The sequence below is a fragment of the Amaranthus tricolor genome, chromosome 4 (assembly GCF_026212465.1).
Source record: "Amaranthus tricolor cultivar Red isolate AtriRed21 chromosome 4, ASM2621246v1, whole genome shotgun sequence".
In the NCBI taxonomy this organism is placed as follows: domain Eukaryota; kingdom Viridiplantae; phylum Streptophyta; class Magnoliopsida; order Caryophyllales; family Amaranthaceae; genus Amaranthus; species Amaranthus tricolor.
The window spans coordinates 4062460-4080944 of NC_080050.1; the positions used below are offsets into that span (position 1 = coordinate 4062460).

Here is an 18485-nt window from a genome sequence, read left to right on the forward strand (position 1 = left end):
GTAAACTTCGGTTGTATGTGTTTTGTTATGAGGCCTGGTGTCTTCCTTGTATATTTGTATTTTTGCTGCGTAGTTTATAACTCTGTATGGTTTTAAGGAGTTAAGTCTTTTTAAACGCAAACGTCGACACTGGAACCACGATCCATGCTTGGCATGTTGATTTAAGAAGCCGGCGACGAATCATTCCGCCGTGGTGTGAGATTTTAAAGGCACTGATGCCGTAGATTAGTTTAATGTTTTATTGTGCTAATTGCTCTACCACATGTGCGATTTTTAGAAGAGATGCTGCCGAAATTTCCACTCACCCTTTTAAACTTAATGTTTAACGTTTATCTAATTCTTTTCCTTTACTTTTATGTAACACTCAAATTTCCTCCCGTCCTCTACGATTTTGGTTTAGGGGTCGAAAATTTAGAGGTGTTACACAACGGAACCAAACCTGGCTTGCTCGACTGGACTGCTCGTTCGAGCATAGTGGTGCTCGTTCGAGCACTCTTTTGCTCGTTTGAGCACTGTTGTGTTCGTCGGGCAGTTGGTTCAAAAAGCTTAGTTTGATGTTTTGAGCATTTGCTCGTTCGAGCACTTTATGTGCTCATTAGAGCACTTAGTAATTTTCGCGTCAAAAAATTTCTGAAAAGTGAAGAAATTAATAAGGCGGAAATTGAGTTTTGAATACTATTTTTATATTGAATTGGAATGATAGTTACACCCTATACTTATACATGAGTTGACAAGCTAAAGTAGGAAGTAAATAATTACATAATAAAAGTTCCCTAAAAAAACTAAGAAAATATTCTGAAAATATTCTTCTTTCCCACACTCCTCCTCAAGTTAGGTAGTCGGATCGTCGATACCTAACTTGCACAAACTATCTTCAAATGCTTCAGCTGTGACTGCCTTTGTGAGAATATCAGCTAGTTGATCTTTAGATTATATAGAAGGAAGACTTGTTTCTCAAGTTTCTCCTTTATAAAATGTCTGTCTATCTCCACATGTTTTTTTCGATCATGTTGAACTGGGTTTTTTGAGATGTTGATGGCTGCTTGATTATCACAGAATAATTTACAAACTTCCTTTGGTGGGAAGTTCAATTCACACAAGAGTTTCTTAAGCCATAAAATCTCTGTTATTCCTTTGATTATTCCCCTAAACTTTGCCTCGGCACTTGATAGAGCTACTACCTTCTGCTTCTTACTTCTCCAAGTGACTAGGTTCCCTCCTACCAGGGTAAAGTACCCTGAGGTACACTTCCTACTATCCCAATCACTGCCTAGTCTGCATATGTGTAAGCCATGAGATCAAGATGATCATTATTCCTAAAAAGGACCCCTCTGCTACTAGTGCCCTTTAAATATCTAAGAAGCCTTATTACTGCATCCATGTGTAGTACTTGTGGGAGATGCATGACTCTACTAACTACCCTAACAGCATATGAAATATCGGGTCTAGTATGGGATAGGTAGATGAGTTTTCCCACCAACTTCTGATACAGTTCTTTATCGACTAATTCTCCATCTTGGACTGACTAAAGCCTATGGTTGGCTACAATTGGCGTTTCCACTGGCTTACAATCAAGCATCCCAGTTTCCGCTAAGAGATCAAGTATGTACTTCTTCTGATTGATGAAGATTCCTCGTCTTGACCTTAAAACTTTAATCCCGAGGAAATATTTCAGGTTTCCAAGGTCTTTCATTTCGAACTCCATGAATCACTTCTTCTTCAAGTCATTAATCTCTTCTTCATTGTTCCCAGTAATGACAATATCGTCAACATAGATTATCAAACAGGTAATCCTTCCTTTCTCTTTCTTCAAGAATAAAGTGTGATCAAAGTTACTTTGCTCGTAACCAAATTTCTTCATTGTTGTAGTAAACCTACCAAACCAAGCTCGCAGAGATTGTTTTAAGCCATACAATGTTTTCTTGAGTCTACACCCCTCTCCTGATCCATACTCATCTGAGAGCCCCAGTGGTGCTTTCATATAGACTTCTTCTTCAATTTCACCATGAAGAAATTAATAAGGCGAAAATTGAGTTTTGAATACTGATTTTGTATTGAACTGGAATGATAGTTACACCCTATATTTGTACATGAGTTGACAAGCTAAAGTAGGACTAAATAATTACATAATAAAAGTTCCCTAAAAAAACTAAGAAAATATTCTGAAAATATTCTCCTTTCCCACAAAAAGTGATTTGGCATATGCTCGTTATAGCACCTTGGAACAGAGCGACTGTTCGTAATGTGAAACTTTGTTTCATGGAGTATTGTGTTGTTATGAACAAATGTTTTACGTCATGATTAACTTATAAACATCAGTTATCTTTGATGAATGGATTTGAATGAATCCATGCCACATTATTCTATAAATAGGAATGGTTGCATAGATATCATTTACACTTGAACATCATTCTTGATTTCACTTTTTCTTTCTCTCATTCTCTTGAAATATAAAGGGGAGTTATAAACTCTTTTATTGTTTTTCTGATTTAGTTTCTTCATAAACACATAATCATTTAGTTCAATCGGTTTGTACTAATCGGTTGGAGTGGTTGATTGTATTTCATTGTGAATTTCTACTCTCATAACCCAAGTACCTTTGCGGGGGAAATATCACAATAAGAAAGCTTGAAGTCGCCTTAAATCAATATCAAGATTTTCAAGTGACGTTACCGTTGCAAACCAATCTTCTCTACGATATTTTCCAATTGGTGGTTCATTCGAATAAGGAGTTCATTATCATACACAAAGAAGACACTAGCTACACAGATCATTTTGACTTGATTATAAACTCTACTAATGATCATTTTGACTACTACTAACCTGAATAATATTAAGGAGATCAAGTCTCCTTTACTAGCATTTTGAAGGATAGGATACCTTTATTTATTTTGTTTTTCATTTTAATTTGTCCTAATAACTTTACCTATCACTTTTACTTTTTATATTCTCAAATCATAAATAATTTATTATTTTAAATCATTATATTCACTTTTTTATTCTTCATCTTAGAAGCAAATAGGGTTAAATGGCTGATATAAAAGAATATTTAGTAACTAATATGATAGATTTTGATTTTATATGGTGATCTATATCTATATATACTCATCCATGGCTTAAATTTAAAATATGTTGAATTGTAGTTATTTGAATAAATTTCATATTATTTCATCGTTCATATAGAGATTTTTATTGAATATCGAATGTATTACTTATACTCTTGAAAATTCAAGTTGCAGATGACATTACAATGAGCAGCGTATTTATAATGCAAACATTAACTATTCAACGCTATTACTACTAAGGGTGTAAGTAATTTGACGAGAAACTGAACACTAAACCAAACAAAATTGAATAAATAATTTGATTCGACTATTTTTAAGTTTGGTTCGATTAGGATTGAAATTTAATTTTATTTCGAGGTTCAGTTTGAATTAATTTTGAGGTTTTGTAAATCGAAAAATCTAAACATCAAATTTAAAGTAAGACTCTAGGCTTATACAGTGCACAACTAGGAAGCTAAAACCTAAAAACTCTTGAACAAAAATATAAATACAAAGTTTTATTTGGATTGATAATCCATGATGTTGTAGATCATAGTTTGGGAACCAATTAGGAGTTTAGTTAGAATTTTTGGTGTAGTTCTTGCGTAACACTATTGTTATAAATTTGACAAAATTCGGTGCAAATTAGTAAGTTCAATGCAAATTAGTCGATACAGTGTAAATTTGTTAATTTAGTGCAATCTAGTCAATTCGGTTAAATTGAATCAATTTGGATTGACATTTTATAAATCGATTTGATTCAATTTTGATTATAAGAAATATAATTTAAATCGATTTGAACTTATATTGAATCCTAATCAAACAATGAACTTACATCCCTAATTAATTGTTACTATTATTCATCATTACTATTGCATACCATTATTTATGTATACTATTTTAACGCATTCGTCACTTTCCTTCTAAATTTATTTAGAGTTCAACTAGTATATACTTTTTTGTGCTTCTCGATTTGATATATTATTTTAATATGCATATCTAAAGAATAATTTTTTATGAAAATTTCTCACCAGTATATTCAATTTTTCATCCATATAATTTTTTTGTCTTTTAACATCCTTCATATAATTTTATTTTTTCATCCATATATATTTCTCAAGAATTGATCATTTATTAGTTATAGTTATACAATTTAAGTCATTTGTTATACTCGTAAAATATAGCCACTATAAATTAAAAAGTGCAAGCATTATAATCTTTCCACTGAATTCTATGAAGATGACATGCTAGAGTTTGAAATGACCTTTGACTCCCCCATTGACCTAACCACCATCTAACGTATCTTCTACCCATCACTTTTTCACCTCTAATATTTTACGAATTTTAAATTAAGCTTCAACAATGACAAATCGAACTTCCATTTCATCTTTATTTTTTCGGACCTATTTTCTTCTCATCACCTTTTTATCTTCATTTCTTTTCCAATCCAATCTTTAATCTTCAACAATTACCTAATATTTACGACTATAATTTTTAAATAATTATTTTAACAATAATTTAATTGTTTCTTAAAAAATATGAAATTTTAAATGTAACAAAATCTTTAACCAAGTTGTATATGGCAGTATAGAAATTATAGCTATGTCCGTTTATGTTTTTATTGTGACATGTCTTTTCGTCCTCTAGATGGCTAGCTTTTAACATTAGTCTATGCAATTCAAAACATTTGCAGATAGGTTGAAGGCCCAGCCATGTTCATTTTGTGGGTATCATTGCTTCACTTGTCGTTGTTTAATTTTTTTTTTTATTTATGAAATTATCATAAAAATTGTTTCTTGGCATATATGGCCGTTGATTAGTAAGGACAAAGCGGACTATCGTCTAGAGTCCGAATTTTTTAAGATAAATTTTTTTTTTAATGTCTGAGTGATATTAATTTGAATTAAATTTAGATATAATTTACATTTTTTTTGCTAAATAATATGAATTGTTAGTGTTTTTATATAAATTAATTCAAATATCAATAATAAAAAACAAAACAAGTATTATATCATTCGTTACGTCTTAAGTTTTTAGAAGTCTTTTTAATTTTTTACTTTGGGGCAAAAAATAAACGAGACGACCCTGTATATTCACCTCAATTTTGCTCTATTAAAAGAAAGTATAAATTTCTAAATAAAATGAGAAGTCAAAACAACAATTAAAAGGTCTATAAAATTGTATCAAATTGATTTATACAATTCTTTTTAATATATAAGTCTAACAAATTTAATAAAACGACTAGGGTCATAGCTACTTCAGTTGTTGTCAGTGGCTTAAGAAGACTAAAACATTACTGTGCAAAAAAGACATTGTTTGATAATGTAGTAGTTAAATTAGCATTTGTCATTTGGTGATGCATGTAGTTGTTTCCAAACGTTAGCATTTTAAAATCAAAAATGTCGATTTGCTTCTCACCATTTTTCAAATGACTGAAACTGCTATTTACATCGACCGATATTAATTTACAGAGCTACATCAAACCATACAATGCCATAGCCTTAATCCCAAAAGATTAAGGTTGGCTACATGAACCAATATATCATTTGCAATGATCAATAATATAGATTCTTCTTATCCATTCATTTCGATTTCCTACCATCTCCATTTATAAGTTAAGATCTTAATTATTTTTTCCAATCCTATCCTTCAAATCATTTTCAGTGTGTATTGTTTTTTTTTTTTTTTTCTCAAACTCTAAATTCTCAGGTCAATAGCATCACTAGATATGAATCTTGCAAATATAGTAATGCAAACACATGAAATTGTCGTGCATTGTAGACCATTCTTACATTAGATCATGCACATATAATTTCCATAGGATTCCTTACGAGAAATCATGATATATGCGTTCACGGAAAAATCAAAGTTGGTATAATATAGATTTGCAAATATATATTGAGACATAAATAATGAAAATAATAAAGTTTGTTAGTTATTTTGGCAGAAGTATTTAATTATGTGCATGTATGTATAGATAGTGTGCCGGTTTAGCAAATAGTTGTTACTTGTTATTTGGAGTTGATGGTTATAGTTTTTGGTTAAAAGTCTTGGTGGTGATGGATTTAGAGAGGTAGGTAAATATCATGTGTATTACAATTTTAAATATAGTTGTTCCTATTTAATAATAATAAATGATAGTAATAATAATGATAAACAAATAACAAAAATTTTTACAATAACATTCATTATATGAAACCAAATAAGATCAGACCAGACCACATCAGATCAGATTAGAAAGATTTGGATTAGAGATCAGATCAAATCTTAATAAATTTAGATTAGATTTAATCAAATCAGACGAAAAGAACATGCCCTACAATGTTGATGTTTACGTTTCAATAAATATAACACACTGCGTATAGATCTTCCGCTAAAGTTGGATATCGCTCAATGGCTGCTCTCATTGCCGAGTTAAAAATGGTTGTGTGTTGTCCTTCTTGATTTGGGTGTTGCAGTTTCATGTCCTATATCCTTCTACTGTGATAGTCAGTATGCTCTTTATATTGCTCATAATCCAAATTTTCGAATAAACAAAGCACATTATTGAAGTTGGCTGTCATTATGTGCGCAACGCTATTCATGATGGTCTTATTACTCCTGATGTTCCACAAAAAATCAATGTGCTGACATCTTTACTTAACAGTTTTTATTTCATCTTTGCAAGTTGGACACTTATAATCTACATGCTTCAATTTGAGAGGGGGTGTTAAGCCGAAAGGGTATTTGTGTGCATATCTTATATAAGCCTATATATTCTCACTAGGGTGGTAATTTTACATGTATAAATAGAAGAGTTAGGGTGGTAATTTTACATGTATAAATAGAAGAGTTGATCATTGCGGGAATGCCCAACTTTCGCCATTCATATCAACAATTACATTTGTAGTTTGTAAGGAATTACAAATGTATGGGGCATATATAACGCATACATATAGTAAATGTGAAGCCGATTTAAAGTGCGTATATATACCACTTGACTATAGTCCATAAGGATAACTTTGAATGCATATCTAAGTGGGTAAATCTAAGTCCGAAAATTTTAGGGTCAAAATTAATAAATAGGTGGTGGGTATGAAAATTTTAAGTGTATTGTGCATATGAATATGACAAAGTGCATACCACAACCTAGAGGTTCTAAAACAGACCTAATGACGTAATATTCACTTGAGCTTGTAACCGAAGCCAATTTGACCCGATTTAAAATGGATTTATCATTATGAAAAAATTAATGTGAATATAAAACCCGACTTTGAACCGCCCTGAAACTCCTAACTCGAAATCAACCCGATAACCTGAATAAACACCTCTAACGCAACCCCCTCCCATCATTTTATTGTTCCTACAAAAAACTAGTTATTAGGGAAATTATCAATGATACCCCTAAGTTTTTACGCTTTATCAACGGTACCCCTAAGTTTTTTGATTGTGGATGGTAGCCTTGTGTTATTAAGCGTCTTACAACCACAAGCTTTTCTAATTTTTTCCGTCCAAAATCGTCAACTTTTTTCGTTTTCTTTTATTTTTCAATTTAAAACATAAAAAAATAAAAGAAAAAGAAAAAAAGTTAACGGTTTTGGAAGATTTTGAACGAAAAAAAATTAAAAAGATTATAATTGTAAGACGCTCAATTACACGAGGGTACCATTGATAATCGAAAAAAAATAAGAATACCGTTGATAAAGCTAAAATTTATGGGTACCATTATTAATTTTTAAAAAAACAATTACCAAAATCAGAAATTCTAAGAAGATTCAACCAAACGATGTCTAAGATCCAACTTTTTGTTCTCTTCGTTAGGAAAAAGGTTTACTCCAAACTAAGATTAAAAACAAACAATCAAAATGAAACACAAAAAGGTTATTTTGGGGCACAATCGCATATGGCAAAACGGTTAGAATCAAAATCTTTGGGTAGTTTCTAACACTTATTTAATCCCTTTCTCTATCCGTTAAGATTCAGTTTCAATACAAGTACTTGTCATCAACAATTAATCATTCATTTCTACCAATTAATTCAAGGTCCGCTCACTGTAAGTAATCCTTCTTATCTTCATACTTATCTATTTGATTGTATCATTTCAAACTGTATATTGCTAATCTCAGAATTGGGGTTTCAAATTGTATATTTTGGTATGAATTGAAATTGGATTTCCCCAAATCCCAATTTGATATCGGGTTTAATTTGCTGATGTGAATATGGTTAAACTTCTAAAGATTCAATTTTTTAGGAGTAGGTTTGTGGGTTTTATTGAAGGAGTATTCTCATTGATGTCTTGCTCCCAACATTTATTGATGAATAGTGCAAATGAAAACATTGACAATTTTTGTTATCTCTCAAGTGGAAAGATTTGGAGAGAATTATTCATTTTCGTTCCATTTTTCCAACCTTTTCCTTCTAAACAAATAAGTTGTATTCTTTCTTTTTACCACCGTCCTTTCTTTTCCTTCATTTCCTACCCTTTCTCTTTGGTTTTTTTTTTTTTTTTTCCTCTTAATTTCCTATCTAAACATAGTGTTGATAAGGAAAAATCAAAAGAATACGGGTACTATTTATGATTTTTTAGTATAACTTATAGTAATATAGTGCTTGTTATTTGCACTGTTGACAAAAAATTGTTGGGTATTTCATATTTGTACCGTGTTGTTAAAATAATCTAGAAAAATCTAAAATTTTAATTAAATATAAAAATATTTAAATTAAAGAATTAAAAAATAAAAATATTTAAGATAATATAATGGAACATCTTAGAAAAAGTAATTAAAAAATAAAAATATCTAAGATATTTTAGTAAACTTGTAACCAAACTCAACACTATAAATACCTATTGATGTAATCAATTTTTTGGGCAATAGAGAACAATATCCATTCTACATATTCACTCATTTTCTCCAAATAAATCAATTCACTATTTTACCATCTAAATTTTCCTACATTTGGTATCAAGAGCTAATTAAAACCAAGACCTCCAAACAACCTAAACACATTAACCAATATACTCCACAATAAAATAAACCTCTAACCACAAAATAATAAAATGACCACAACCATTGATTACCCCCAAGTTAATTGGGTTCCCACATTTAAGGGAGAAAAATATGAACAATAAGCTATGCAAATGAGGTCAATATTTATCTTTCAAGATTTATGGGAATTAGTACAAGAAGGTTATCAGCAACCACCCAAAGATGACACTAAAGAGTCATCTTGGGATGAAACAAAAATAAAACAATATAAACAAAATAGGATAAGGGATAACTATGCCCTATCCCTATTATATCGTGGAGTTGACGAGGCAATACTTACAACGATCATGCCCGCAAAAACAGCTACGGAGGCTTGGAGGATCCTGGAGACAAAATACATAGGTTCCGAAGAGGTAATTCTTTTTAAACTCCAATCACTATGGAGAGAATTTGCTAATTTATTAATGGCAGAAAATGAAACAATACATTCATTTTTTGACCGAGTCACTAATATAGTTTATCAAATAAGATCAAATGGTGGTAAAATAGAAGGTGAAAATGTGATTCGAAAAATATTAAGGAGTCTATCACAAAAATATAACATTATTGCCACGACAATAGAAGAAGTTAACAAGAAAAATTTATCTCAATTATACCCGAACTAATGGGATCACTACTTGCACATGAAGATAGATTAAAAAGATCTAACGAAGACCACTAGAACAAGCTTTTCAAACTAAATTAATATTTTCTAATGGTGAAAATAAAAATAGTCATTGTAAAAATTATGAAAAAAGACAAACATCAACAAATCGTAGCAAGGGGAGAGGAAATTTTAAAAATCAAAGGAGTCGATTAAATAACCAAACTGACCTTTATTGTAAATTATGTAAGAAAACTAACCAAAATACTAATAATTGTCGGTATAAATGTAAGAAGCGTAAAAAACACACTCACCTCGAAAAAGATTGTTGGTATCGACAAAAAGAAGAAGCAAACTATTTCCGAAAACAATAATTCCGGAGAGCAAATATTTTACACTGGATTAAATGCACAAGAAAAAGTAAGTGACATATGGTATATTGATAGTGGTTGTTCAAATCACATGACTGGCAATAAAAATTATTTTGTCACTCTTGACGAAAATGTTAAAACACACATCACACTTGGCGACGGTAAAAAAGAAGATGTCGCCGGAAAAGGGACAATCGCCGTTAAAACAAAAAATGGCTCATCAAAATTAATTCATGATGTTTTTTATGTTCCCGGACTTGCACAAAATTTATTAAGTGTAGGCCAATTAATTAAAAAAAGGATATGTGGTTAAATTTGAGAATAACAAATGTCAAATCAATGATAAAAATAAGGGTCAGATAATAACAACTGTTGAAATGGCTTTTCAAAAAATTGGCTTAAGCTCAATAAATGATGAATCCACCTTATAGCATTTGAGATTCGGGCTTCTAAATTTTAACAGTCTAAAACTATTAAAACAAAAAGAAATGGTAATTGGACTACCGTCAATAAAAAATGAAAGAAAAATTTGCGAAGGCTGTATATATGGCAAGATGCACAGATTGCCATTTCCTACCGCATCTTGGAGGGCCAAGGCTACTTTAGAGCTTGTTCATGCAGATATCTGGGGTCCTACCAAGAATCCGTCTCTTGGCAGAAAAAGATATTTTCTTTTGTTCATAGATGACTACTCCCGCATGATGTGGGTATATTTCCTGGAGAAAAAATCAGAAGCTTTTTCCCACTTCATGCAATTTAAAGCCCTCACAGAAAAGGAAAGTGGGCATTCTCTTAAGATTCTTAGAACGGATCGTGGCGGAGAATTTACAAGCAACGAATTCAACAGCTTCTGTAAGAAGCATGAAATTAAAAGAGAACTTACATCAAGGCATACACCTCAACAAAATGGTGTCGCAGAAAGGAAAAACCACACTATAGCAGAGATGGCCCGCAGCATGATGCAGGGTAAACATCTACCTAAAAGATATTGGGCCGAAGCTGTTCACACGACAGTATATATCCTCAATAAATCTCCCACAAAAGCAGTTAAGGATTTAACACCATATGAAGCTTGGCATAAGAGGAAGCCAAGAGTAGAACACCTCAAAGTGTTCGGATGCGTAGCTTATGCCCACATCCCGAAGGAGAATCGGGAAAAGCTCGATGAGAAGGGAGAAAAATGCATATTCATTGGATACAGTCACGAAACAAAAGGATATCGCTTTTACAAGCCTGAATTTAAACAATTAATCATCTCTAGAGACGTAATTTTCGACGAAGCAGCCGAATGGACGTGGAAAGAAAAAGAAATTGAAGCTCGCAAAGGAGATTTTCTCCCAAGAGATCCAAGTGAAGAAGACGGAGCAGACCAACCAACAAACCCATCATCTCCGAGTCCAAGTACACCTGGAAGTACAAGATCATCCCCAAGCTCAAGAAGCCAAACATCAAGTTCAACTCCTCAACATCAAGAAGCCCGAAGATCAACACGAGATCAGCAATCGCCATCATGGCTACAAGATTACCATTGTGGCCAAGCAATGATGGCTCTCTTCTCTAGTGAGCCACAAACATTTCAAGAAGCAGCACAAGAAGAAACATGGATTGAGGCTATGAACGAAGAAATCAAAATGATCGAGAAGAATCACACATGGGAACTTGTAGACAAACCACAAGACAAGGAAGTCATCGGTCTCAAGTGGGTCTACAAGGTGAAACATAATGATGATGGCTCCATCAACAAGTACAAAGCAAGGCTCGTAGCAAAGGGATATGCGCAACAACCAGGAATCGACTTCAACGAAACATATGCACCAGTTGTCCGCATGGAGACAATCAGAACAGTCTTGGCATTAGCAGCACAACATCAGCTACCAGTCTTTAAGCTCAATGTCAAATCAACATTTCTAAATGGAGAACTCAAAGAAGAAGTGTACGTCGAGCAACCGCAGGGATACGTCATCAAAGGCCAAGAAGACAAAGTATACCGCCTTCGAAAAGCTCTGTACGGACTCAAACAAGTACCCCGAGCGTGGAACAACAACATCGACAATTATCTTCTCCAGCATGGTTTCATCAAGAGTCCGAGTGAACCTTCACTATACATCAAGACACAAGGTAACAACTTTCTCCTGTACGTGGATGATCTAATCTATACAGGCACACACCCAACGATGATCGAAGAATTTAAAAAGGGTATGATGAAGGAGTACGAGATGACAGACCTTGGTACAATGAAATACTTCCTTGGCATACAAATCAAACAAAGCCCAGGAAGAATATTTCTATCACAAGAGAAATATGCAGAAGACCTTCTCAAGAAATTCAACATGGGTGAATGTAAACCGCTGGCTACACCCATGGCAATCAATGAGAAGTTATCAAAGTACGATGGCAAACCAAAAGTCGACGGAGCAATGTATCGAAGCGTGGTCGGCTCTCTCATCCATCTTACACATACAAGACCAGATATAGTCAACCCTGTCAGCATCGAATCCAGGTTCATGAATGAACCGAGTAAGGATCATCTAACAGCAGCAAAGAGGATTCTCAGATAAGGGAACAAAAAGCTATGGGATCATGTACGAAACTGAAAAAGATTTCAAGCTCACAGGATACACCGATAGCGACTGGGCTGGAAGCGTGGATGATAGAAAAAGTACAAGTGGGTACGTATTTCAGCTTGGAAACAAGGTGGTCTCATGGTCATTAAAAAAACAGGCGACAGTAGCTTTATCATTAGCAGAAGCAGAGTACATTGCAGCAACAAGTGCAGCACGTGAAGCAGTTTGGCTCAGATGGATATTAATCAATCTAGAACATAAGCAAGAGACACCAACTACAATGTTCTGCGACAACATGTCTAACAATAGCAATAACGAAGAATCTAGTGTTAGATCAAAACACACCGAGATACGACATCACTACATTCGTGAGTTAGTAGAAGGGAAAAAGATCGAACTACAATTCTGCAAGACGGGGAAGCAGCTCGCAGACATTTTCACAAAACCCATATCAACTGATAGATTTATTGAGTTCAGAAGACAATTCAGAGTTCAAGATTTTTCAGATTAGGGGGAGTGTTAAAATAATCTAGAAAAATCTTGGATTTTAATTAAATATAAAAATATCTAAATTAAAGAATTAAAAAATAAAAATATCTAAGATAATATGATGGAAGATCCTAGAAAAAGTAATTAAAAAATAAAAATATCTAAGATATTTTAGTAAACTTGTAACCAAACTCAACACTATAAATACCCATTGATGTAATCAATTTTTTGGGCAATGAAGAACAATATCTATTCTACATATTCATTCATCTTCCTCTCCAAATAAATTAATTCACTATTTTACCATCTAAATTTTCCTACAGTTGTTCATCATCATACCCGATGTATCTCGCTCGTTAAAGCTATGATGAAAAGGAATTTTTGAGTTTCCTCAAAACCAACTTTGATCAAAAAATGTGTTGTTGAGCAAATTACTATGTTATGTCACAGTCACACAAGTATTGTGGAATTGGTTTATTTGACTTATGCATGTTTTTGTTTAGTTGTTGTTAGTTAGATGGTGAAATTAAGAATCTAACACAGATTCTCAATAAATTGCTACATTCTGTGTTTCCGAGGAACATGATTCATCTTCAGGGTTGTCGGTTCTTTGTATTGTTGTTCTAAACTTCTATACTTGTTCATTGATGTACCTTTCGAGGAAAATCTTTCCGATTGAATATGTTGTGGATAACATTTTGTTACAAATATGCCATATTTTTGTGATTCCATGGAAACCCTATTAGTTTGGGCGTGTTCAAGGTTCTTGTAAGTTACACATATGTGACGATTTTGAAACTTGTAAACATTGATTGCGATGTTCATTGGATGATTTGCAACTTACGCAGTTTGTAGCATTTGATTTGATAAAGATGTTGCAAATGTCATTGCTTATAATTTTGAGTCATGTAAATGTTTCCGCAGGCCACAATATAACCGTCATACTTAAAGGAAGGAACTCCACAAAGGTTACCGAAGAACTTCTTCTGATCATTGGTCGAAGATGACCGTTTGTTAAGGATCCAAAAGAAGATCTTAGTCCATGCAAGATTTAACAGGCAAGTATTCTCTATTTTACTAGTCTGCTATGATGTTAGAATCTTTTCGTCGTATGTGTGTTAAATGTTAGTCGATAAATTGCAGATATACAGTACCCTATCTTGACTAGAGCCAGGACGTGGACTGAGGCACCGCCAATTATGTGTCTAACAAGGAAGCGATGGTGGGTTTTCGTGGGAATCAATGTTGCCCTTGTCATTTTAGGCCAAACCGCAGCCATTTTGTTGGGTAGATTTTATTATGTCGAAGGCGGATCAAGCATGTTCGTAGCTACTCTAGCACAAACCGCAGGGTTTCCCATTCTTTGTATTCTGCTAATCCTTATTCCATCACCCGCAGTCGGTTCCCCTCCTTGTAACCCCCGTACCAAAAGGCACATTTTCTTGATCTATCTTTTTCTCGGTGTACTTCTTGCGGGCAACAATTTGCTCTACGCACTGGGACTTCTCTATCTCTCGGCCTCTACCTATTCGCTCATCTGCGTGACGCAATTAGCTTTCAATTCAGTCTTCTCTTACTTCCTTAATTCACAAAAATTCACTCCATTGATTCTTAATTCAGTAGTTGTTCTCTCATTTTCCGTGGCTCTACTCGCGGTGAATAATGATTCCGACACACCATCTGGGGTATCTAAGACGGAGTACGCCATCGGTTTTTTGTGCACTCTCGGAGCCTCAGCTGTGTACGCTCTGCTCCTGTCTTTGATGCAGCTTTCTTTCGAGCGAGTGTTGAAATGTGAAACTTTTGCCGCGGTTATAAAGATGCAAATATACACGTCACTTGTTGCAACAATCGTTTCAATAGGCGGGCTTTTTGCAAGCGGACAATGGAGGAATCTACTGATAGAAATGGAAGAGTTCAACACAGGCTCTCCCTCGTACATAATGACCCTTGTTTGGACAGCTATATCTTGGCAAATTTGTTCAGTTGGTGTAGTCGGATCGATCTATTTGGTTTCGTCTTTGTTTTCAAATGTCGTTAGTACAGTAGCTCTCGCTGCTGCTCCTGTTGCTTCTCAGGTAGTTTTCCATGACGCAATGAATGGCGTAAAGGGAATTGCGATGCTCCTGAGTCTTTGGGGGTTCGCGTCTTATTTGTTCCAGAACTATGTGGATGATTCTAGAACAGTGAACTCCGAGAAGCAAATAGTAGAAAGTAGTATCGTTTCGGCTCGAAAGGAACCTTCTTGTGCTGTGTCTTTAGCATGATTCTTTCAGTTGTTTCAGATTTCAATCATCAATTGTATTGATCCTTTGTATCATTGAGATCCCAAAGTAGTTTGAAATGTTAATTCTTTGGAAGAAGTAAATTAATATTGAGATTCTTGTGATTGTAGATTCCTGATTTTATTGATTCATTGATTAGTGAGCTTTTGTTCTTCTGTATGATACTAAGGTAGTAAGGCTTAAGGCTTAACATTATTGGTATATGATAAACCCTTGTCCCTTAATCCTTTCGTACTTTTAAATTTACAGTATTTTTTTTTATCGAAGATAAAGGCTGGAGTATTGCATACAAAGGGGAAGGGAAATTAACCTTTCTTATGGGCGGTGAGAATTGAATATTTGTCACAATGATAAAAGGGAAAAGCTTCAAACACCTAACCAACCAAAACTTATATTGAGTTTGCAACATTTTATTTCTACATATGAGAATTTTTAGAAAAAAAATATAGCAAATTAAATTGAAATAGAGGAACTATGTCACGACCTAGGCCGTTCGAACATGATAATGATTTATTGCACAACAATACAACCAAAAACTATATTTCTCACACTATCGTTACTAAAGTTTATTTTCGGTCTACATTATTATTACGCCCACAAAACTAATATGTTTTAGTTAATTTAAATCTATATTTTATACTGAATAACTAAATCAAAGGCATTCAGTATTGTAGGTACCTTTTAGTAAATTGATTTGAGTTAAAACACTACTTATTATAATAGTAGTATGCAATAAGTAGCGTTTTGTCAATTTATCTAGTATTTTGTGAAAGCAAATAAAGCTAGATTCTCAAAAGGGGTAGTTCAAATAAATAATGATAATTTATAATACTGACAAATTATTTTTATATGGAAGAAATTTAATAGGATGAGACTTTTAAGATGTTAGTGTTTTTTTATTTGGTTTACTTTATTAATATTTGTTTGTCGTTTTATAGTAATTTACAAATTATGATGATTAGTCGAAATTTTTACTTGTCAAAAATAAAATCCTAAAAATTTCACCAATTTTACTTATAAAATGTCATTTTTTTTAAAAAAATAGTGACCCCTGGACAACAAAATTTGCAATACAAGACAAATAAGAGTAGAAGGCTTAGTTATGGTGTCTAGGAATTTCATCTGAACCACAAAATCTAACAATTTAACATAACCTCTAATTAAAAGATGCTGCCTCTAATATTTCCCAAAAAGACATCGAAATTGTATGGCTTCTACAACATCTCCTCCATCTCCATTTTCTCTCTTCATTGGAACCAGAAATAATGGTTATTGGAAGAAGCAAGTCAGTATCCTGATACAAAACGCAGTGTCTAAGAGGAAAAATCATGTAAAACTCTGCGTTTTTGCCACAACCCAAGAAGCAGGAAAGCCACAAAGACCAGGTCCTGGAGTTGATACAAGGATTCATTGGGAGAATGAAGATGAAGGATGGATTGGAGGGAACAATTCTAAAGCTAAAGAACAACAGTTTAAAGATGAAACTGAAGTTGATCAAAACAGTTTTTTGGGTCAAAAGTTTTCTGAGTTGCTCCATTCTTCTGATTCTCATTATCAGTGAGTTACTCTCATGTTTTTACAGTGATAAATTCATTAGTAATTGTAAATCACAAATTCGTGTCCTTGAGAGACTATATCTAGAATATTATCGGTAAGCATTTAGAATATTCTAAGTACTTAAATACTTACTTGGTCGATATTAAATATATTATAAGTATGCATTAAAGACGTTGTAAATAGGCATTAAAAATATGATAAGCAGGTTAGTAGGCTAAGTTTTTCGATAGGCATTAGGAATATTATAAGTAGACATTTTAAGTATTTTTTCAATAGGCATTAAATATATTGTTAATTGACATAAAGAATAATATAAGTTGGCATTAAGGAGATTTAGTGGGCTGGGCTGAAGAGGAGGCGGTCTCTCAAGCCTCGGGTTACCCGCTGATTGTAAATTTATCTCACATAGATTCAACAAATTAGTTGAAAAAGATTTGAGTGTTCGATTTTATTTATATGTTTTTGACTATTAGGATTTTTTTTTAGGTTTATTTATGGATTTTGTTGAGTCGAAGGATACATTGAGTAAGATAATGACAAGTGTTCCTTTAAAAATAGGAAACAAGTCTTTTTGATCAATTTACTAGTCAAGGATGCTAATTAGTGGAATTTAATACTGACCAGGTTCTTAGGAATAAAACCAGATGCTGATTTAGAAGAGATTAAAACAGCATATAGAAGATTATCAAAAGAATACCACCCAGATACAACTTCACTGCCAATCAAAACAGCATCAGAAAAGTTCATGAGGCTACGTGAAATCTACGATGTTTTGAGTGATGAAGAAAGCCGAAGATTCTATGATTGGACGCTGGCACAAGAGGCAGCGAGTCGTCAGGCGGAGAAGCTGAGGATGAAACTCGAAGATCCTTACGAGCAAGAAGTTATGAACTATGAACCGGTACCTGATCTGGTAGACAGGCTTGGTGGAAAAAATATAGAGCTCAGTGATCAAGCTATGACTGCTCTCACTTTTGATGCTATTATTGTTGTCTTCTCTATTTTTTGTATTATATATGCTGTATTTTTTAAGGAGTACTAATAGATATATATACATCTTCTATATATAGAATAAAATTGAAACTAGCAGATTACATAAATGTTTTATAAGAGTGTACAGAAATGGTATCTTTTAACACAATTATATACATACTTCATAGACTACAAACAATATGCACCGATTGTTTGGAACTAATTCAACCAAAAGCTTAAACTGATGGTTGAGGCACCGAAATATGTTATATTTTCTAACATGTCTCCTTACACAAAAGCCCTTTGAGTTAAAAGTGTGAATGCAACATAGGCCTTTTTCATATCTAACGCTAAATATTCAACTTTAAAGGAGTGGTGGTTGAAATTCGAATCTATAACCATTTGTCACGCTGGCTTCTGATATCATGTCGACAAACCAACTCAACAAAAGGTTAAACTGATGATTGAAGCCTCATAATATGTTATATACTCTAAAACTTAAATATTTCAAATCATGTTCTCTTCACCGGAACTTCATTAAATTTTATCCACAAGAATCAATTTTAACTCGTGATATACATGAAAACTAATTTT

At 33.2% G+C, this 18485-nt stretch overlaps 2 protein-coding genes across 3 annotated transcripts; both read left to right on the forward strand.

Moving 5' to 3' along the window:
* The first annotated feature begins 7773 nt into the window (after positions 1 to 7773).
* On the forward strand, positions 7774 to 15586 carry LOC130811500 (probable purine permease 11). 2 transcript variants are annotated; one of them, XM_057677821.1, is made up of 3 exons: positions 7774 to 8076; positions 14002 to 14135; positions 14221 to 15586. In XM_057677821.1, the coding sequence occupies exons 2-3, from the start codon at positions 14120 to 14122 to the stop codon at positions 15342 to 15344; spliced, it is 1140 nt and encodes a 379-aa protein (XP_057533804.1). In that variant the 5' UTR covers positions 7774 to 8076; positions 14002 to 14119; the 3' UTR covers positions 15345 to 15586. The 2 variants fall into 2 exon arrangements, with proteins under 2 accessions (XP_057533804.1, XP_057533805.1); XM_057677822.1 differs by lacking the exon at positions 7774 to 8076 and adding an exon at positions 13335 to 13535.
* Positions 15587 to 16416: 830 nt separating this feature from the next.
* Positions 16417 to 18170, forward strand: LOC130811502 (NAD(P)H-quinone oxidoreductase subunit T, chloroplastic). Its single transcript, XM_057677826.1, has 2 exons — positions 16417 to 16919; positions 17544 to 18170. The coding sequence occupies exons 1-2, from the start codon at positions 16570 to 16572 to the stop codon at positions 17959 to 17961; spliced, it is 768 nt and encodes a 255-aa protein (XP_057533809.1). The 5' UTR covers positions 16417 to 16569; the 3' UTR covers positions 17962 to 18170.
* Positions 18171 to 18485: the final 315 nt, after the last annotated feature.